This window comes from Tamandua tetradactyla, chromosome 11 (genome assembly GCF_023851605.1).
Source record: "Tamandua tetradactyla isolate mTamTet1 chromosome 11, mTamTet1.pri, whole genome shotgun sequence".
NCBI lineage: Eukaryota > Metazoa > Chordata > Mammalia > Pilosa > Myrmecophagidae > Tamandua > Tamandua tetradactyla.
In genome coordinates this window covers 79134369-79156380 of record NC_135337.1, presented here as the reverse complement: position 1 = coordinate 79156380, position 22012 = coordinate 79134369, and the positions used below count along the sequence as shown (strand labels likewise).

The following is a 22012-nucleotide window of genomic DNA, read 5'->3' as shown; positions in this document are numbered from 1 at the left end:
CAGAGCAAAAAAGATATACATGCTTCCAGCCCTCTGCAGAAGCCCGGAGGGGCGGGAGGATTGCCTGGGTGAGGCTTTTGGACAGGGTTTTGAAGGATGAGTAGGAGTTCACCAGAGACACCAGGTTGGGTGGGTTTGGGATTCAGTCCCAGAACCAGAGGAGCAGCAAATAACAACCCTCCTCCTACATTCCCCCAGTCTGTTCTCAAATGTCAATATTAACTCATACCCAGAGCAGCTGGGTATGTTGGCATAGGGGAGGATTTCTTTGCATAAACATCATTTTCGGTGACTAGGGTGGTCCAGAACAATATCCCCAAAAGGAAGCCTGTTCCACTGAGGCGTGATAATCCACCAGCCCCCACCGAAAGCTCATGACAGCTGGCTACGAGTATCTGCCTTGGTGTATCAGTCAGCTACTGCAGAGTAACAAAGACCTCAAAATTTAGTAGCTTGAAGCAATAGCCATTGTAGTTGTTCATGACTCTGTGGGTTGGCAAGCCCAGGACCCTCACACAGCTACAGTCTGTAGGGGCTCATCTGCGGCCAGAAGGATGTACAGCTGAGAGTGGTCTACCCAGCTATGATTTCTTAGCTGGGCATCTCTTCCAGGAGCCTGCCTGGGCCTGTCCACATGGCAGTCTCTGGGGTCACAGAGGATAAGTGGGGAAGTTCCAGATCTCTTGTGGCTGCGGCTGAGAACTCCCATGATGTCATTTCTGCCACATTCTGTTGGCCATAGTGAGTCACATGGCCAGGTCCAGATTCGAGGGGTCGGGAGACAGACTCCATTTCTTGATGGGAGGAGCTACGAACTCGCACATCACACAGGAGCGTGCATGCAGTTCATAGAGGGTCAGGAGGAAATGGGCCATCTTTGCAAGCCATCTGTCACACGTGGGGAGGCAAGGAGGCTTCCTTAGAGGAGGGGACATTCTTCCTGGGTTTTGAAGGCTAACTAAGAGTTTGCCAGACAGCAATGAGCAAAGGCTGGGAGGTAGAATCAGATGTCTTTCAGTTTGATGGATGTGTAAGTTAACTGCTGGAGGGTCCTGGAATTACTGAGGCTGGGGAGGTGGGTGGGAGCCCCAACCATGCAGGGTCCATTGTGAGATGCCCGGCAGAGGTCAGTTGAAGCCCCCACCCAGGCCACCTCCACCGCCAAGCTTGACTCACCCTCCCCGCTCTTTCCGCAGATGGCGCGGCCAATCCAGGTGAAGCCTGCTGACAGCGAAAGCCGCGGAGGTAGTTGCCATCTTTCCGTGGCCGCCAGGAGCCTCCCTCCCAGGGCTGGGGACTGGTGGAGGAATTGGGGGGGAGGAGGGAGCTCCCTTCCCATGTCTCAGCCCCACAGGGGCAGCGGCAGAGGCCTGCGGGTCTGGGGCTGACCTCCCTGCACTCGTGCATGCATGCAACGAGCACCTGCCTGCAAACACAGATAATAGTGATGGGAAAGGCAGAGGCCCCTGGCTGGGCTAGGAGGGGAGGGGCTGTGGGTCGCTCTTCCTGACTCAGGCGGAGTGGGGGTCTCTGGCCAGGCCCAGCTGCTTTTCCAGTGGAGGCTCTCGAGCTTGGAACACCCCACTCCTTTCAGGGTGTCTTTAGAGCCAGAGGGAACTGGGTCCCTGAAGGATTGTGGATTGTGCTATGTGCTTGTGCACAAGCATATTTGTACGCATGCCTGGCTTGTTCCAGTGTGTATGCCTGACTGGTCGGGACTGGGGCGTGTGGGCGTGTAGGCTGGGAGCCCAGGTGTCTGGGAGGGGCTGCCCGTGACCTCAGGTCTGCAGGCTGGACCACAGGAGAGGGGGGCGTGCCATGGGGGTGATATTTGGCTGAGGGATCCAAGCCCTGTTATTTCTGGAGATTTCTGTACTCTCTCTCCATCTCAGGGGGCCCGAAGGAGAACAGTCAGCCTGGGAAGGTGTGGGGCAGGGCTGTTAGGACACTGTGTGTGTGTGTGTAGGAGCTGGGCTGGGAGCCACTTTCACACTCCTTCCCCTCCGGCTACCAGAGTTGGGAAGGGTAGCGGAGAGCTGCTGGGGTCTTCAGTCTCCATTTCAGTGTTCTTGCTTTCTCCGTTTCTCTGTCTCTATCTCTGTCTCTCTTCCTGTCCCTCTGTATCTGTTTCTCTCTCCTTATTTCCTTCTGTCTCTTTGTCTTTCTGGTTCTGCCTCTGGCTCTCTCTCTCTCTCACATCTCTCTATCTATATCTTTCCCTGTCTTCCTGTCTCTAACTCTTCCCCTGACTCTCAACCTCTCTGCTTCTGCATCTCTCTCTCTCCCTCCCACCCCCATGACTGACAGCTGCCCGAGAACGGGTTTCCATAGCAGCCAAGCTCAGCATCCCTGGGAGGCGAACCTGCCAAGTGCCTGATTACCAGGAGCGGCACGGGTTGCCCAAGGGAGGGGTGGGTGTCTGGCGCCTCCCTCTGGAAAGGCCAACCCAGCCCCTGGCCTCAGACCTGGGCAGGTCCCCGTCCGACCCCCGCCCCAGCCGTCCAGCTGATCCCCTCGGGCTCCAGGCTCCCCGGACACCTGGTCCTGTGCACGCGCCCTCACTCACTTGCTGGATGTCGGCTGGCACTTCCTGCACCCCGGGAAGGATGGGCAGGGGGCTTTGCAGGTCCCCGTGAGGATGCAGGGACCATCAGGGAGTCAGGCCAGTTAGGAATTGAGGCAGTTCCTAACCCCGATACTGTGGGGGACACACAAGAGGGGAATCATCTTTGACTGGAGGGTGGGGGTGCTGGAGTGGGGGTTCTGGGGGATGGAAGGAGGGTCGCTCTGGGGGAGGCAAAGGTGAGGAGGTGGGACTATTCCAGACACCTGGGAGGGCAAGAGGGACCCCCACAGGGTCCAAACTACACCCCCCCCCGCCCCTCCTTGTCCTGCTGCCTCCACTCTCCACTGGGGGCACCAGAAGTCCCCGCAGGTGGACAGGAGGCCTGGGGACTTGGCTGAGGTGGGTGTCTCCGCCCCCCAGGGGACCGCAAGCTCTTCGTGGGAATGCTGAACAAGCAGCAGTCGGAAGAAGATGTCCTGAGGCTGTTTCAGCCCTTTGGGGTCATTGACGAGTGCACCGTGCTCCGGGGACCCGACGGCAGCAGCAAAGGTGACGGGAAGGGGAGGCTGGGCTGGTACCCGGGGCAGGCGGGGCCGCCAGTGTCCTGAGCACTGTGTGTCCGTCAGCCTGATTCAAGACCCCCACCCCCGCCCCAGCTCCTATACGGCTGTCCCAACCAGGAGTGATTCTGTAAGGGTCTAGAAAGGCTTTTCTGCCTGTCTCTATCCACATGACCACCTCTGACTAGGATTGGCTGTCCTTCTGTCAGTTAGGCTATTCCTGTCTGGGTCCACCTCTGTCTGTGGTCTCTGGCTGTCTGTCCACCTGACTCTGCCTGTGCGGCTGTCTGCCTGGGTCCCCTGTGCCTGGTGGTGCCTGATCTCCATCTGCCTGACCCTGCCCATGGGACTCTCTACACCTGTGTCTGGTGGGCTCTGTGCTGCGAATTGGGTGTCTCTGATCATAACTGGATCTTACAGTGTCTGTGGCTAGTGGGTATTCTCTCACAGTCCATCTAACTGGGTTTGACAGCCCCTCGGATGGACGGGTGACAGGGCTGGGTGGCTGGCTGCCTTTCTGATTGAATGCCTGGTTGGCTGGCGGGGTGGATGACAGGCTGGGTGACTGTCTAACTCTATGGCTGGCTGGCTATTTGAGTCTCTTGCTGTCCACCAGTGTCTGATTGTCTAGCGGTCTGTCTGAACAAGCAGCGACCTTTCTGTTTTCTGATCATCTGACTCCATCTCTCCGTGGCTGACGCTGGCCGGTTGTCCAGGGTTCCCAACCCCTGCCCACCCTTTGGAAGAACCCCCCTTGCCCTCGCCCCTTACCCTTGCCCTCTCTCCTTCCCTTGAAGCAGGCTGTGCCTTTGTGAAGTTCTCCTCTCACACGGAGGCCCAGGCGGCCATCCACGCCCTGCATGGCAGCCAGACCATGCCGGTGAGTAGGGACTTTGGTGGAGGGTATGGGAAAGAGGCCCCGGGGGACAGGGACAAGGCGGGCCAGTGCCCGCTACCTCCCCAGCCATCTGGTAGACCCGGCAGGCATGGTTGTATGTGTGTGTGTGTGTATGAGTTTGTGTGTATGTGAATATGCTTGGTGGATGTGCAGAAGGGTTCCCAGAGGGGCTGAGACCTGAGGGAGGGCTGGGATTTGCAGGGTCAGGCCACGGAGAGTGTGGACATGACAAAAACAAAGGTCAGAGGTGGGGTCGGGCAGCAGGAGAGGAGCAGTGCAAGATGGCACTGAAGGGACCGGCAATTCAAGATTGAGGAGCATGGGGCTTTCCCCCAGGGCGATGGGAGCTATAGAGGCGTTAGAGGAGGGGAGGGGACAGGTCAGGGGCAGTGTAGGTGCTGGCCGGTATGGCAGAAAGTGAGCTCTCCGTCAAAGGGAGCATGTAAGCAAAGATGGGTTTCAACTGGGGAGACAGTAGTGTGCATCCTGCTGGGGGGTCTGCTCATTTGGAAGGAACAATCTGACATTTTCCTTCCCCTGCCCCAAAGTTCAGGGTGTGGGCTAGCTTTGTGGGTGTGAGTGGGCGGGTGGCTGCTTTCCTGGATCCCATCCCAGCTTTCTCTGGGATCTCTTGCTGTGTTCCACCTGTGCCCATGGCTGTCTGTTGGCATGATGTCTGTATTTTCAGCTCAGCTGTGGGGCAGGTATTGTCTTTCTGCCTGGTACTCAGGTATCCCCTGCTCCTCCGATGGCTGTTGTTAGGTGGTTGGGTGGCGTTCTCAGACAGCCACAGGGCACCGCAATCGTGTCCCTTCCCCTCTGAGGTTCTGTCCTCTGCTTGTTTGGGGGCACAGTACACCAGCAAAGCAGGGGCCTCTTTCCATGCTGGTAGCTAATAATTGTAAACTTCCCAACTACCTGTATCAGCTCCATCTGCTGCCTGTCCTGGGCTGTGTGGACAAAAGTTACGCTGTTAACCACCTATGCAGGGCACAACACATGGGCTAAGTCCTCGTCCACTCTCGGGGGTGTGGGTGACAGTTGCAGGGTCATCCACTCAGCTCCAGGTGTCCCTGCCCAATGGCTGTATTCTCACCTGTTATCAGGTGTGGGTAACAAGTGCAGGGTTGTCCATCTGGGTCCCCGGTGTTTCATCCAATGGCTGAATTTTCACCTTTTCTCAAGTGGGGATGACAAGTATGGGGCCTGGAGTCTCACCTGTTCTCAGGTGTGGGTGACAGGTGCAGGGTCATTCACCTGGGCCCCACATGTTTCCACCCAATGGTTGGATTTTCACCTGTCCTCAGGTGTGACAGGGTAGCGTCTGGATTCTCACCTCTTCTTAGGTGGGGGTGACAAGTACAGGGCCTCATCTGCTCTCAGGTGGGGGTGACAGGTGTGTGGTCTGGATTCTCATATGTTCTCATGGGTGGTCTGGATTCTTACCTGTTCTCAGGTGTTGAATCTGGATTCTCACCTGTTCTCAGGTGTGACAGGGTGGGATCTGGATTCTCACCTGTTCTCAGGTGGGGGTGACAGGTGCAGGGCCTCACCTGCTCTCAGATGGGGGTGACAGGTGTGGAGTCTAGATTCACACATGTTCACAGGTATGGTGACAGGTGCAGGGTCGTCCACCTGGGCCCCAGACACAGCCCCCACCGGGGCTGTCCTCCCCTGACTTTGCACAGGGGCTGGGGCTGCCAGCAGCTGGCATCCACGCCTCTCACCCAAGGGGCCCATGCTGGCCGAGTCCCAGGGTCCTGGCTACCCCGTGCTCTTCTTTCCCTCCCTGCTTGCTGCTGCCCCCCAGGGCGCCTCCTCCAGCCTGGTGGTCAAGTTCGCCGACACGGACAAGGAGCGGACGCTGCGCCGCATGCAGCAGATGGTGGGCCAGCTGGGCCTTCTGACGCCCTCACTCACACTGCCCTTCAGCCCATACAGTGCTTACGCCCAGGCCGTGAGTGCCCCGGGCCCCGGTTCCGTCGGGGCGGCTCAGCCTCTCTCTCCCCCTCCATTCCTTATCGGGGCCTCCGCTTCCCTGCCCACCTGGCTGGCTCACATTCCATCTCTGACTCTGAGTCCAATCCTGACCGCAGCTGAACCCCCAAATCCAGGCTGCTCCCTGGTCCCCAGCCCCACCAGAGCCCCCAGCCACAAACTGAGACCCAAACCCAGACTGAGTCCCCAAATCCAGCCTGAGCCCCAATGCCAATCTGAGCCCCAGTCTCAAACTTGGGCTGAGCCCCTGACCTTGGACCTGACTCTAAATCTAGATTAGCCCCAGTTCTGGCTAATCCCTAAAATCTAGGCTGATCCCAAACTGAGACCTGACCATGGCTGAGCTCAGCCCTGGCCGAGTCCTCATCCCAAGACTAAATCTCAAATCCTAGCTGAGCCTTGATCCTTAACTGAACCGTAACCCCACACTGAACCCCGATCCCAGGCTGAGCCCCAACTTCTCACTGAGCCCTGATCCATGACTGAACCCCAGTCCCAGGCTGAGCCCCTGATTCCTGACCTAGCCCTGACCATGGCCTGAGTGCCAGCCTGGGCTGAGCCCCCCAACATCCTGGCCTGACCTCCCAGTTTGCAGGGCTGGGGGTGGGAGGTGGGGGGTGGGGGTGTTGGGGGGGCAGGCCCTTCCCCCTGAGCCGTGGGCTCTGGGCCCGACTCTGCCCGCTGACTCACCGTCCACCCCCAGCTCATGCAGCAGCAAACCACAGTTCTGTCCACCTCGGGCAGCTACCTGAGCCCCGGCGTGGCCTTCTCACCCTGCCACATCCAGCAGATCGGTGCCGTCAGCCTTAACGGGCTGCCTGCCACGCCCATCACCCCTGCCTCCGGTGAGTACACAGGGTGCCCCCTGGATGGGTGGGCAGGGGCCCAGCTGGCCTCCCCGTGACCCTCCCCCTCCCTGCAGGGCTGCACTCACCCCCGCTGCTCGGCACTGCCGCCGTGCCAGGCCTGGTAGCACCTATTACCAATGGCTTCGCAGGGGTCGTGCCCTTTCCTGGTGGGCATCCCGCCCTGGACACGGTCTATGCCAATGGCCTCGTACCCTACCCAGGTAATTTGGGGGGGGGGGGCCCTGGTGCCTGGGAGGGGGCAGGGGAGGGGCACTCTGCAGCAGGCGTGGTGCCCAGAGAACAAAAGCGGCAGGACAGAGGGAGGCTTGGCTGAGCAGATGAGAGCCGTGGGCATGGAGAGGGAGGTCTTAGCGTGATGGATAGACTCCGGAACTTTGCATCCCCAGCATTTCTGGGTTTGCATTGCAGTTCAGGGACCCGGGGAAGTTATTGGTTCAGTTTCTCAGCCTTGGTTTTGTCATCTGGGAAATGGGATTGCAGCCACAAATCAGTATGTAAAATGCTTTAACACCATCAGCTGATTACAATGAAGTACATGAATTCATGACTCTTAGTTCTCGATCTTTACTATTTGGCAAGATACCAAAACCTGCATTCATTCATTCATTCATTCATTCATTTGACAGACGTCCAACTTTTCTCTTCCCTGCGCTCACATTTTCAGGACAAATACCTTCCAACATTTTAGTCATAGGAAGTAAGTCATCTATATTTCCACCATCAGTGAAGATTTTTATTTGGATATTGATATTATAGGCTCACAGGAAGTTGCAATATTAGTCCAGAGAGGGCCCGTCTACCCATCTCCCAGTTTCACCCAATGCTGACATCTTACATAAACATAGTACATCGTCAAAAACAGATAACTGACATTGTACAATACAGTTGACCGGATGCCAGCCCACTTTTTTTTTATTGAGGTGAAATCACATAAAATTCACTGTTGTAAAATGAGCAGTTCACTGGCATTGAGTGCATTCACCATGTTTTGCCACCACCATCTCTATCTAGTTCTAGAACATTTTCATCACCCCAAGTAAGACTCCATTTTCCCCCATCCCCTGACAACCACCAATTGGTTTTTGTCTCCGTGGATTGAACTGTTCTAGAGATTTCATAGAAATAGAATCATGCATCTTTTGTGTCTGGTTTCTTTCACTGAGCATAATATTTTAAAACTCCATCCATGTTGTCATAGGTATCAGTACTTCATTACTTTTCATAGCTGAATAATATTCCACTGAGTGTACGGAATAAGCATTTTGCTTATCTGTTCATCAGTTGATGGATATCTAGATTGTTTCCACCTTGTGGCATTTGTGAATCATACTGCTATGAGCATTCATATACAAGTATTTGTTGAAGTGCATGTTTTCAATTCTTTGGGGTAGAGACCTAGAAAAGGAATTGCTATCATATAGTAGTTCTTCATTTAACTTTTCAAGGAACTACTGAACTGTTTTCCACAGTGGCTCCCCCATCTTACATTTCCACCAGTCCGGTTCTACCCACGCTCATTATTTTCCATGTGTTTTAAAGAAATTATGCTCTCTTAGTGGATGAGAAGTGTTACTTCATTCTGGTTTTGATTTTCATATCCTCAGTGATCCAGGATGTTGAGCATCTCTTTATGTGCTTTTGGCCATTTGTGTATCTTCTTTGGTGAGATTCAAGTCCTTTGCCCATTTTTTTTTAATTGGGGACAATTTTAATTGTCTTTTGGTTGTTGAATTGTAAGAGTTCTTTTAATATTTTGGCTACGAATCCCTTATCGGATATGTAATTTATAAATACTTTCTCCCATTATGTAGGTTGTCTTTTCACTTTCTTGATAATGTCCTTTGATGCACAAAAGTCTTTCATTTGGTGAAGTCCAGTTTTGCTAATTCGTTGTTCTTGTGGCTCATGTTTTTGTGTGTCATATCTAAGAATCCATTGCCAAATCCAAGGTCATGATGATTTACCCGTTTGCTTTCTTCTGAGATTTATCCCTCACTCTTATACTTAGGTCATTGATCCACTTTGAGTTGATTTTTGTATCAGATTTCACTACTTTTTTACATGCACTCGTGTGTGTATGCATGTTTGTGTGCGTGTGTGTGCGTGTGTAGCTCTGTGCCATTTTATCACAGGTATAGATTCATGCAACCATCACAATCAACATCCCCAAACTCATTGGTTTTGGGGGTCTGGAAATCTCTCCCCTCCCTCCTACAGTTCATCCCTGGGGGTAACCAGAAAGTTCTGGGTCCCAGAGGGGTGGAGGGGTAGAGCCTTTGCTGAACAAACTGTGGATTTTTGGAGAAGAAACCTGTTTTGAGGTGTATGTGGGGAGCGGATGAGGTATCTCAAGTAGACTACAGCCTCCCCAGTATATTGGCCAAGGCTGTTGAGGGAGAGGATGGAATCTGGAGCAGGGATGTGGACAGGGGGTGTGATTTGGAGCAATGGCCTGGAGCCCTGTTAAATCCAGAGAATAGAGGGGAGGGGCCAAGAGGTCCTCCTGGGAGAGAGAGATGAGGGAAACGGTTAGACCTCTCTGGAGTCCCACACACCTGGAATCCTGTTCAGTTGCTGCCATGTCTTTCTTATCTAAGTGACCCTGCGCCAATCGCTTCACCTCTCAGGGCCTCAGTCTCCTCACCTGTAAATTGGGGTCATACCTGTGAAGTTTAGTGCTGAGGTGAAGCTGGGTGGATATCCCTCGCCCGCCCTCCGACCCTTAGGGATGAGTGGAGGTCTCCTGCTACCCCAGCGCCCCTCAGCCTCTCCGTCTGCCCCGCAGCTCAGAGCCCCGCGGTGGCCGAGACTCTCCATCCTGCCTTCTCGGGAGTCCAGCAGTACACAGGTAAGGCGGCAGCCCAGCCCTGTCCCTCAGTAGCTGCCCTCTCACCTGTCGAGTCTTCCGTTTTCTAGCCACGCCTCCAACCGCTGGCCCCGCCCAGATTTAGGCCCCGCCCCTTCTAAACCCACCCTGATCCCTTATGATGCATTCGACCACAGTCCCTGTTCTTGGTCTACTCCTGCCACCAGCTACGCACTGCCCCCGGTAAAACTGTCCCTCAAATCCTCCCCTCGCCGTGGCACCACCCCTGACCCCCAGCCCCACCTACTCCGGGGTCTGCCCCGGCCTTCATGGTTGCTGCGGGGAGATGTGGGTTCACCAAACCTTTGGCCCTTGCCCCGCCTTTCAGCATCTGGTCCTGCCAATCAGAGCCCGCCTTGATCCTGCCTGTCAACTCCTGTACCTATATGCCCCCGCCCACCAGCTCATGGCCACACCCACCCCTTCTACGGCCACGCCCTGCCGCCCACCCTCTGTTATGGCCCTACCCTCCCTAAGATAGGTTTTGGGCCCATCCTCTGTGTGTGGCCCCACCCTTCAAGTGCCACGCCTTCTAGCCCACCCCTTATTGCGGCCCCACCCCTCAAGTACTGGCTCCACCCCCTGCCCACCTCCCTCAGACCTGACCTCAGCTCCACCCCTGCCATGGCCCCACCTTTGGCCTCCCTTCCTAAGGTAGGATTAGGCCCCATCCTCCTTTGTGGTCTCACCCCGCCCCGCTGAGGCCCGGCTGAGGCCCCGCCCCCATCTCCGCCCTCCTCCCTGAGGCTCGGCCATGGCCCCGCCCCCATCCCCGCCCTCCCTACGGTCCGGCCGTGGCCCCGCCCCCTTCTCCCTCCCCCCTGAGGCCCGACCATGGCTCCGCCCTCATCTCCGCCCTCCTCCCGGAGGCCCGGCCTTGGCCCCGCCCCGACAGAGACTTGGCCCCGCCCCTTGCCATGGCCCCGCCCTCCCGCGGTTCCCTCCCCCCGTCCCACCCGCTGACGCGCATCCCGGCCTGTCTCACTCGGTCTCCGCAGCCATGTACCCCACCGCGGCCATCACGCCCATCGCACACAGCGTGCCCCAGCCGCCGCCCCTCCTGCAGCAGCAGCAGCGAGAAGGTGAGGCGGCCGCGACCTCCCCTGGCGCCAGCCCCTCTGCCCGCTGCCCCCACCCCCACTCACCCGCTCGCTGGGGGCCTTCGGGTCCCCGAGTCTTCCTTGCTGGGCCTCAGTTTCCTCCTCCAGAAGCTGGGAGCCCTGCCAGCCCCTCAGGGTAGAGTCTCCTGTAAAAGAGGCGCTGCAGGGGGAAGCACTTAGCGCGCCGGGAAGGCGGTCCCACCAGCCCCCTGCAAAACGGGGTGATTCCTTGGATGCTGGAGGTGGTAGTGGAGATAAGGTATCTCGGGTAAACTGAGCTCTTCCCTGGAAAGCAAGCCTATCGGGGGAGGGGCAAGAATTTGGTGTCCAAAACACAGACTTGTGACTTCGCAAGTGAGCCACCTCCCTTGCCTGGGCCTCAGTTTCACCACCTGAACCGTGGGCAACCGTCTCTGCCAGGCCCATTCTCCACCTGTTAGTAATCCACCTTGGGGAGCGTGGACTGGGGAGAGAAGGGCAGCTGGCAAAACCAAAGAGGAACCCTGGAGAGGGATGCCTGGGCCTCCTCCCCTCCCGCTGGCTGAGTTCTTTGAGGCTCAGCCCAGTGTCTCGCAGAGGCGCCACCTCCAGACGGAGCAGCATTGCCACGGTGCAATAGCTGAGCTTTGGAGGTGAACTTGGATAGTTTTCTAGGGCTTCTGCATCAGAGCACACCTGGGGGGCTCCAAAGACCAGGAAGGCATTTTCTCTCTGTTCTGGAGGCCAGAGTGCAAAGTTAAGGTGGCAGCAGGGCCACACGCTTCTACCGAAGGCTCCAGGGAAGAATCCTTCCTTGCTGCTCGCCTAGCTTTTGGTGGCTACCCGCCAGCCTTGGCATGTAGGTGCAGCTTTTCAGTTCTGCCTGCCTGGCTACCTGACATATCTCCTGCCCCTCCTCTGTGTCTATGTCTCCCAATCTCCCCCTTCTTATAAAGATCCCGCTCATGTTGAATTAAGGGCCCAGCCTAACCTGATGTGGTCTTATCTTAACTAATGATATCTGCAAAAGCCTTATTTCCAAATAAAGTCACATCTTGAGGTCCTAGGTGGATGTGAATTTGGGGGTGGGGGGGCTGTTATTCAGTCTACTACAGAGCCCTAGGCTGAGGGGGTCCCCCCACCCCAGCCCTGCCAACCACTGGCCTCCCCATCAGTGGTCAGATATTGTGTCTCCAAGGAGCTCGGGGCTTAAAATCAACAGCAGCTGCTACACAAGTGTTTGGCTAAGTAGATATGGACCTGCCTGGGGGTCAGATCGCTACCCCCCCACACACACATCTCCTACCCCCAGGGCAGCTCTAGGGGGGGCTTCAGAGAGGGCTCAGCTATTCAACTTTTGAATGGCTCAGCACCCCCCCAGCCCCCCTTCTAGCCCCTTCTCCCTCCACCTTCAACCTAAGCTCAGTCGGTGAAAGCTCATTTAAATGCTAAAAATTTAAGCCCAGTCTGAGTTCCTGTAACACAGCCCATATCTCCCTAAAGATGACCAAGGTATGCAAAACAGCCAAAACAAACTTTTGGTGGGTAAAATAGGGTCAAGAGCCCAAAACTCAACAACTCTGATAGCAACACATTAAAAGAAAGGAGAAGATAGGAATTGAATCAAAATGGCAGCACAAGTTTAGTATGTGTTACATGGTTACAGAATGCACAGATACTGCAATAAATATGGTATTGTACGTTGGAAAAGACCTGAAGTTTGCACTGAAACTTTGAGAGCTGGGAAGGTGGCAACTTGTATTACTGTGAAGTGCAGAAAGAAGGGTTGTTGTCTGAAATTGGATACGTATCTTAAACCCATTTGTTGGAGTGGGTAACGTGTGGCCCCTAACACACTCCACCAACTAAGGGAGTCGGTACATGTTTGAGGTGTGTGTGTGTGTGTGTGTGTGTGTGTGTGTGTGTTTTGCGTTCAGTTCTGCTGGGTATGGTTTTCAGAGTTTCTCAGGACACAACAGCCCATAAGCAAACACCAAATCCTCGTTATACTCAATAATTCCCTAAAATAGCAATCGTGTTGGAACAAACACATTTCAAAAGCAAGCTTTGTAGCAGAACTAGCCTTCATCAGAAAGATAAAGGTAAAGCGTGGGCAAGGATGTGGAATCTCGCGTTTTATATTTTCTGGGGTGGGAAATATCTATTGGGGGCAGTTCTCTCTGGTTTGGGGGAAGACCCTTGCTTTGAGATGCTTGGAAAAAGAATGTCTATAGGTTTTGGTTTAGCAGCGGGCTTGAGAACTCTTCGAAAAGTCCAAGTTTTTAAATGTCCTCATTATTTGTAGTTTTTAGATTAGCCGTGCATTGGGGATTCTTTGGAGGAGGAAATATTTTAAGGATTAATATTGGCTTTTAAAAAAACGATTTCTGGTTGGCATATTATACCGTTTCAAAAATTATCTGTGGTTTCAGGATATCTGGGGTTTGGTACTGGGGGTTATCTTTTTCATTTTGTTTAATGTATATATATATATTTTTTGCATCATCTGTGTTTTGAAATGTCCAAGGTTTGGGGAATAGTCAGAATTTCCTGGATATCTGGGGTCTGAGGATGGGAAATTAGTGATTTCATATCAGCTGTGATCTTCTGATTTTTAAATGAACTTTTAATTACAGAATGGCTTTAGATTCACATGATTATGAGTTTCCATGTAAGCCCGCAGCCCCTTCTCTGATTTTTGCAAATTACTGGGAATTTGGGTTTTCTCTGAGGTTTGAGACTATTCCAGGGTGTTGAATTGTATAGGGATGGTGGATTATTTGGGGCCCGGGACTGGGGAGTTTTCCAGGTTTGGTGGGCTAGGGAGCATCTGAGTTTTATAAATTATCTGGGGGGTCTTCTGGGGTTTGGGGATTATCAGTGGTTTGGAGTGTCCACATTTGGGATTTTTGAGGGAGAGTCTCAGCAACTACCCCCCCCGTACCCCCCATTTCCACATCCCCTCCTGTCCAGGTGTTGCCTGGCACCTTACCCCCCACCCTCATAGCTTGGAGATGTGGGCTCTGGACCCATGCCCCTTCCCTGGGGGGGGGGTCCGCCTCCTCTCCTTGGGGGCTTTATGTCTTTCTCTCCCCCCACCTGCAGGTCCCGAAGGCTGTAACCTGTTTATCTACCACCTCCCCCAGGAGTTTGGAGACACGGAGCTGACGCAGATGTTCCTGCCCTTCGGCAATATCATCTCCTCCAAGGTGTTTATGGACCGAGCCACCAACCAGAGCAAGTGTTTCGGTGAGTCCCCGCCGTGGACACCCTCCCCCCTCCCTGTGCTGGCCCTGCCCGACCCCCGTCACCCCAGAACATGGGGGTAGGAGGGCACACGGTCAGCCATGGGACAGATTGGGTCCAAAATGAGCCTGTTTATAATCGGAGTGTGCATTTACTGTCTGCCTCTGGTGTGCACTTATTGGGCACCTGCTGTATGCACTTGGTGAGCACCGTCTGTGTATGTATACTGTTTGATGAGTTCCCCGTGCCCCATCTCTAAGGCTCACTCCTCCCTCCCTTCCTTCCTCCCTTCCTTCCTTCCTTCTTTCATGCAACAAATTGACACACATTGAGCACCTACTGTGTGCCAAGCACACTTCTGGGCACTGGGAGCTCAGCAGTAAAGGAAGCAGACAAAGCCCCTGTCTGTGCGGAGGTGACAGTTTTGCTGCTCTGTCCCATGGAACGTTCTCTGATGATGGAAATATTCTATGTCTGCCGTGTCTAGTACAGAGACCTCCAGCCACATGGGGCCACTTGTGTAACCAAGGCACTGAGTTTTTAATTTCATTTACTTTTAATTAACTCCAATTGAAATAGCTATCTGTGGCTGGTGGCTTCTGTATTGGTGAGCGCAAGTCTGGGGGAGAAGGTGGAAGTGGAACATGGAGGCACTATGTAAGAAAGGTGTAAATGATATATGGAAAAAAAATAGAACTGGTGAGAAAATAGAGATTTGATAAGGTTGGGGTAGAGGCTTTAGCTGGGGTGGTCAGGGAGGGCTTCTCTGAGGAGGTGATATTTGAGCTGGGGCCTGGAAGATGAGGAGCCAGCCATGGGGAGATCTAGGGGAAAGGTGTTCCAGGCAGGAGGCACAGCCAATGCAAAGGCGCTGAGGCAGGACCGGGCTTAGAGTGTTGAGGGAAGAGCCAGAAGGTCCACGTAGCTGGAGCTCAGGAGGAGAGGGCATGGAGGGGATGGGGGCAGGTTGTACAGTCTTTGCTGGGCCACGGAGAAGAATTCCTTGTCTCCAGAGACAGAGGAAGTTAAGGCTCAGAGAGGGTCAGCAACTTGTCCAGGGTCACACAGCAGGAACAAGGCAAAAACTGGATTACATCTAGTCTGTTTGACTCCCAGAACCTGGACTCTTAACCCACATTGTGACTGAAGGGTCAACTCTTAACTATATTCATTAAGCGCCTATGGGGTACACTCAATATCTAGTCCTGAAAGAGAAGAATTGTCCCAATTTACTGAGAGAGAGAAGAAAGGGAGGTACAAAGTGGTCAAGCTACTAACTCAAGGCCACACAGCAAGTAAGGGAACCCCAGTCTGCATCCAAGTTGCATTCTGCTTCCATGAGGAAGAAGGACGCTTGAGGAGGAAAACCCACTCAGTGTGATCTTGAGGGGGTCCTTTGCCTTCTCTGGCCCTCAGTCTCCTCATCTTTATAATGGGTAGGTTGGAAGAAATGATAGATGGAAAATATCAACACCCAACCCCCAGCTTCAAAATCCCCAAGGCCTCTCTTGAGCCCTAGAAGGTCAGTCAAGGCCTTCCAAGCCCTGGTCCCACCATCACTGCCCTGCCTTAATACGTAGCATATCCCGGTCTCCGAACATTGGTCCGCTCTCCTGGAGGGGCTCCAGCAGGGAGTCCGGGAGGAACATGAAGCAAGGACAGGAGGCAGGGTTGGGGTGGTACCGGGGTGGCAGAACAGAGGAATTTGGGTTGAAAGAAGCTTAATGAGGTTCTGGGGAAGGCTTTTCAGGAAGGGGAGCCATCACAGGATGGCCTGGGGGAAAGAACTGGAGGTAGAGAGACAGAAACAGAGAGAGGAAAGGAGAGAGAAAGAGAGGGGAAAAAAGAGAGAGAAGAATAACAGACCCAAAGACAGACACATACACGCACACAAGAGATAGAGAAAAAGAATGAGAGAGATTTAGATCAGATTGAGAGACAAGATCCCAGATGGATGAAGGTCTTGGGGAACCCCAAGGGTTGGTTGAGCCTAGAAGAACCTAAAAGGTTCCTTGGGGGAGGAAGGGAAGAAAAGCCCCAACCCTCCTTCCCCCATGCCAGATGAAAAGTCTCAGCAGAGAAGCATGGCAGAGGGGATCTCAAGTAAGGAGTGAGCTCACCATCCACAGAAGCATGCAAATCCAAGGGTGTCCGAATAAGGCCAGGACTGCTGTGTGACCTCTGGCCAGCCCCCCTGGGCCTGTCTGTGCCAGTGCACACCCCAGGACCCAAGGAGCCGGGAGGCCAGGGCCGCAGATACAGGAGACAGCCTAGAATGCCCGCGTGGCCCACCACGGCGGCGTCTCCCCCAATCTCCACAGGCTTCGTGAGCTTTGACAACCCGGCCAGCGCGCAGACCGCCATCCAGGCCATGAACGGCTTCCAAATCGGTATGAAGAGGCTCAAGGTGCAGCTGAAGCGGCCCAAAGACCCCGGACACCCCTACTGACCGCGTCCACCGCCGCCCCAAGGCTGTGGGTCTGGCCCAGGTGAGCCGCCAGGCGGCCCCACCCCCCACCCCCAGCCCTGGTTTTATTTGCTCCCCCTCCTCGTATCCTCAAACCCTCCCCTGTGCCCAGCCCCAGGCGGGGCGATGCTGCAAGAGGCCTCGAGAAGCCTCCCATGGTGGGTTGGCAGGGACAAGAGCTGGACAAAGATGTCCCCAAACCCCTTATGATCAGGGCTGGGGCAGAGGGTGGGCCTGGAGCACAGGCAGCCAAGGTGGTTAGGGAATCCTTCCTGGAGGGGGCTTTGAAGGATGAGTAGGAGTTCGCCGGAGAGACCAGGTTTGGTCTGGGTGGCAATGAAGTGGGGGAGGGGTTTCTGTCCTACGAGTCAGTTCTCCCTGCTGAAAAGCGCCCACCCCCACCCCCAGACCCTGACCCTGGAGGTTGCACCCCAAATGCCCAGCTCGTCGTGAACCCAGGACTGGAAAGTAGGAGGCGGGGACAGTGCCAACCCCCTCTCCATCCCTGCCAAGGCCGTGGGACTGCATAGCTGGGCCCCCAGCTCCCCCTGGTAGCTCCTCATTGGTATCCATTCATGCCCAGCGGATTGACAGGAAAACATATCGTATGCCCCGCCCGCCAGCGTGCAAAAAAAACAAAAAAAAAACCCAAGAAAGAACAAAAAGAAACAGACAAAACAATCCAAAAGCGTATTTTGCCATCAAGGCACCAACTTACCAACGGCTCATCACCACCTTGGAAGAAAGGCGCGCCGAGCTTAAAGGGCCAACGCCGAAACTTAAGAATTGACCCTCAAACCTTGACCAGCCTCATCTGTAAAATGGGTTCAAACATCAGCTCCCCAGAGGCTGCAGGGAAGCTTCCACCAGGAGCCGCGGTGGTCCCGTCTCCGAGCCCAGAGCCGGCCACCCAGAAAGCTCTCCATAACGCGTTCTGATTTTTTTTGTTTTTCTCGGCATTGTCATCGTCACACAGTATCTTTCTCACCTGGGGTCTGGTCTGAAACGGGTGCCCAGGTGGAGGGGGCTGGCCGGCATCTTTCTGACCACACCAGGTCAATCCACACAGATATGAGCACGTCTCGCTTCACAGTTTGTGCATCTCGGGAATGCACGAATGGAAATCCCCCCAAACCGGAAGCGAAATTGGAAGCCACCGCTTTGCAGTCCGCACACTTTGAAGCCTCAACCAGCAGATTCTTACCTGTGGGCCCCGGGGTGATTGCCAGTGCCTGGGGATGCTGCGGAAAATGAACAAAGTCAGGGAAAAAAAAACAAAAAAGGTGCCGCCCTCTTGGAGCTTAAATTGCAGGGGAGGGGAGACAAATTGTCCACCAACACCCCCCCCACCCCCCACCCCCGTTTCCCAGGTGAGCAGTTGGGCCAGGTGTGCCGGCTTCCAAACCCAGGGCTCTGTTCTTTCTGAGAAGGTGTGGCCTCTCGGCTTCCCAGATGCCAGTCTGGTCTGGGCAGGGGTGGGCAGGGAAGGGGCGTCCTGTGCCTGAGCCGCCCCCATCCCTGTCCCCTAACGCCCATCCCTTCTCCACCAGAATTTCCCACTTACAACCGATCCAGGAGTTTTCTGTACATTTACATCCATGTTTGGACACCAGCCCTCCCTCCTTTTTGCCCGCACCCCCTCCCCCCCTCCCCCAAAATGTGAATCACTACCGAAGGCCACATCCCGTGGGGACTGGACTAGGTGGGGAAGGGTTGGGGGGGCGGGCAGGAACCTACGTTAGGAGCTGAAGGATTTCCCACCATCACCCCCTTACCAACCTTGGTGGCACCCTCCCCCCCAAACGAAACGCAACTTTTCCTATATATATATATGCATATATATATAGAGCTATAGACAGTATATATATTTTTGGAGTATAAATCACGGGACCAAACTTTTCCAACTTCCTGCCATCCCAAAGTGGGTGTCCCTGGGCCGCTCACACAGCGGGGTACATAGGAAGGGCTGAGGCACCCACCCCCACCCCAGCCTGGTGCCCTGCCCCCTCCCCCCAAACTCCACTTCCCCGTTGGCACGTCGGACCAGGGCGCTGGAGAAGCACTGGCAATCCGAACACGATATACCTCCAGGACTTTCGGCCCTCTCCACCCGATGATTCCTGCAAGCCTCTGGGCTCAGCCAGCTTGCATGTCCCACGTCCCAGCTGCAGCTTCCAGAACCTTCTTTGCCCCACAGCCGTACCTTCCCCGGATGGATGTAGGCACACATAAAAAAAATAATAATAATAATAAAATAAAGAGACCCTCTGGCCTCCCCCCCAGCCCTTCTCCCGTCCACCCCGCCTCCCTGTCATAGCCTTACTTGTTTGACCAGTAGCCCTTAGCTTTGCTTAGGGGCAGGCAGGTTTGGGGGGGGAGCCCCCCGACCCCCCCCAGCCCTCACTGCCCCTCACCAAGAGCAGGTACCATCTTCCCTGCCTTCGAATCACCAGCCTCGAATTTTAAGGTCTCATGACCAAAATCACCAAGCGTGTTGGGCAAACCCAACTTGTATGGGCTGGATCCCACTGTCAGAAACTGTAACCTTGTGACCTTGATACCTCTTCAGATTTTTTTTTTTTTTTTTTTTGGTTTTTGGGTTTGTGGTTTTATTTTTTTTTTCTTTTTTTTTGGTCTTTCTGAGCAGGAACAAAGAAGAAAGAACTAAGGAAAAAAATTCAAATGACAATGGATTTTGTTTCCTAGTTGGGGGGGAGGGGAGCACACGTGTGGGGTACCCCTCTCTGTCTTGTCTACCCAAAATGCACGAACCGCGGTGAAGCACAGAGTCAAGTTCCTTTGACGTCCACTCAAGCCTCTTGGCCAAAGGAGGCGCCGGATCATTTAATAAGCGCAAAAAAAGAAAAAAAAAAATTTTGAACACACACACACACACACACACACACACACACACACACACACACACGCAAGAACAGCGGCCCCTTTTGTTTCTACCAAAACGTGTTGACTGACCCGGAAAGAAAAGAGAAAAAAAAAAAAACCAGCAAAAAAAAAAAAAAAAAAAGGAAAAAGAAGAAAAAAAAAAAATCTTCTGACCAACTTGTTTCGATATTCCAGAGTTTGATAATTGTCCCAAGACACCCCTCTTTGCGTGCCTGGGTCCGTGTGTTTGCGCGTGTGAGCGTGTGTCCAGGGGCCCCACCCAGCCCCCCACCCTCCCACCCCCGCCAGGTCCATTGAGTGTGTGCTGCCGTGAAATTGGGTCCATTGTTTACTGGCTGTAAATACCATTTTTATACTCCACGTTGAAGACCTGCGTGATTTGTACAATGTACTTTATTTCTGCTACGAGTAAATTTCATGAAGTTGCAACTTGCAAAACCGAATTTCAGAGACAAGCCTCCATGTACCTGCCCTCACACAAACACACACACAAAGAAAGGAAGGAAAAAAAAAACGAGCACTTGGAGGGACCTTGGGGGCTGACTTGATTTTATGTCCAGGAAGATTTCCTGTGGCCGGAGAAGTTCTCGTTATTGTTGTGTGCTTCAGGCGAGAAGCAACAGGCAGTGTCTTAATGTCCAAAATGCCTCTCTTTGGTCTGAAGCCACTGAAAGTTTATTTAATAAAAGTTTTACTTGCTAAAGGACTGACTACCCCCCCCGCCATGCCCCCTTATTTTTCTCGCTCGCATTTGCCCATGACGTTTGCTCTCGTCCCCCTCCCTCCATCCCCACCCCGGAATACCTGGGCTAGAGATAAATCCAGATTTGGGGTTGGGGGGATGTCGAAGGAGGTATTCTAAGGATAAAGGTCTAAAATTCTGATATCTGGGAGTCCATCGGATGAATCCGGAAGTCAAAGATATGTGTTGTTCTTTCTCAAAAAAAGCAGGAACGTGTGTTTGTTTTTTCTCTCGCAAGTTTGTTTATTCATTCAACAAACATTTATTGGGCATTTATTATGTGCACAACCCCCGGGGGCCCAGCAGTGGCCAAATAAGACGGCTCTGCCTTCTGCCCTCCGGGGGCAGCCCTAGCGGGAAGAAGAGACACCATACAAACGAACTGAGCGATTAATTTTCTATTGAGGTAAAACTCACATAACGCAGAAGTTTCCATTTTAACCACTTTAAAGCCCACAAATCAAGGCTCTTTAGTACATCCCCAAGGTTGTGCAATCATCACCGCTATGTAGCTCCAGAGTATTTCCATCACCCCTTACCTGTTTGCAGTCACTCCTCAGTACCCCTCTCCCTGCCCCTAGAATTCCCTGATCCACTTTCTTCTCTATGAATTTGTCTCTCCTGGGGATTTCCTATAGACAGAATTATACAACAGCTGTCCTTTAGTGGCTGGCTTATTTCGCTCAGCGTCACAATTCTAAGGTCCATCCACATGGTAGCCTGTCTCAGTGCTTTGTTCCTTTCGATGGCTGCATAATATTCCACTGTGCAAAAACCACAGTTCATTTATCCTTGCATCAGTTGATGGGCGTTTGGGTTTCCACCTTTTTGGCAATTGTGAGCAATGTGCACCAGACCATTTTCCAAACTGCTTTTTACAGTGGCTGTGTCATTTTTTTTTCATTCCCACCAGCAATGGGCGAAGGTTCCAGTTTCTCTGCAGCCTTTCCCCCACCTGCTACACAATTACCTTTTAATTGGAATTTTGAGAGAGGCATTCCTCGGTCGGAGCTGACCCAGCCAGGCAGACAGCTGACAGAGCAGCCCCTGGAACATTCCAGGAAGGTGGACCAGCTCTTGCAAAAGCTTAACCTCAGTGAGCAGAAGGGATGCAGAGGGATCCTGCAGGGGCCAGGTCGCTGAGAAGGGGTGGGGTGGGGTGGGAAATGAGATCAGGTCCCGCGTCGCAGGATCCAGCTGGGGCCAGACCCAGGAAAGGGCAGGTGGCAGGTGGGGGTGGTGGGTGGGACAGCTGGAGACAGTGTGAAGGTATGGGGCACAGAGAGGAAGTGGCCTCGGGAAAGATTGGGAGTAGGGGGGGATAGATTTGATGAATGAATGGAAAGATTTGGAAAATGGTCATGGTTTTGACTTGGGGGGAACCCTCATGCAATCCTCACCCTGCCCCCCCCCAGAAGCCTCAAAGTGCCACCCCACAAAACCCCAAAACTGAGGGCCCCCAGTGGGACATAATGGACTCCAGGGGAGGAGGTTGAGGAGTGGATGGGTGGGGTGGCCACACCCATGCCAAGCATTTCCAATTTAGTGGGAAAGACACCCATCACTCTATTAATGAATTACTTAATGCCTTGCCAGGTGCTTTGGGGATACGATGTGATTTAGCCCTCATATCAATGACTCAGCCCATTTTATACTTTAGGAAAGAACTTCAAAAGCCCTGCTCAAAAACTCACAGAGAGAACAAGGCAGAGCTGGGGAGGGAGCTGGCAGGATGGGCCAGAACTCGCCTGGAAGAGTTTTCTAGGGGAAAGGAATGGCATGGCAAAGGCTCAGAGGCTTGAGACGTGGTGATGGTG

The 22012-nt window shown here is 53.7% G+C and overlaps 1 protein-coding gene across 2 annotated transcripts in view; it reads left to right on the top strand.

Moving 5' to 3' along the window:
• The window catches only part of CELF5 (CUGBP Elav-like family member 5), a 49170-nt gene extending 29014 nt beyond the window's left edge, over positions 1-20156 (top strand). For both annotated transcript variants that reach the window (XM_077121195.1, XM_077121194.1), the window contains 11 exons: positions 1197-1245; positions 2987-3115; positions 3927-4006; positions 5835-5981; positions 6726-6867; positions 6945-7091; positions 9677-9739; positions 10756-10839; positions 13942-14085; positions 16404-16571; positions 16958-20156. In XM_077121195.1, the coding sequence (XP_076977310.1) occupies positions 1197-1245; positions 2987-3115; positions 3927-4006; positions 5835-5981; positions 6726-6867; positions 6945-7091; positions 9677-9739; positions 10756-10839; positions 13942-14085; positions 16404-16531 (1113 nt within the window). In that variant the 3' untranslated portion in view covers positions 16532-16571; positions 16958-20156. The remainder of the gene's footprint in view (positions 1-1196; positions 1246-2986; positions 3116-3926; positions 4007-5834; positions 5982-6725; positions 6868-6944; positions 7092-9676; positions 9740-10755; positions 10840-13941; positions 14086-16403; positions 16572-16957) is intronic.
• The last annotated feature ends 1856 nt before the right edge of the window (positions 20157-22012 follow it).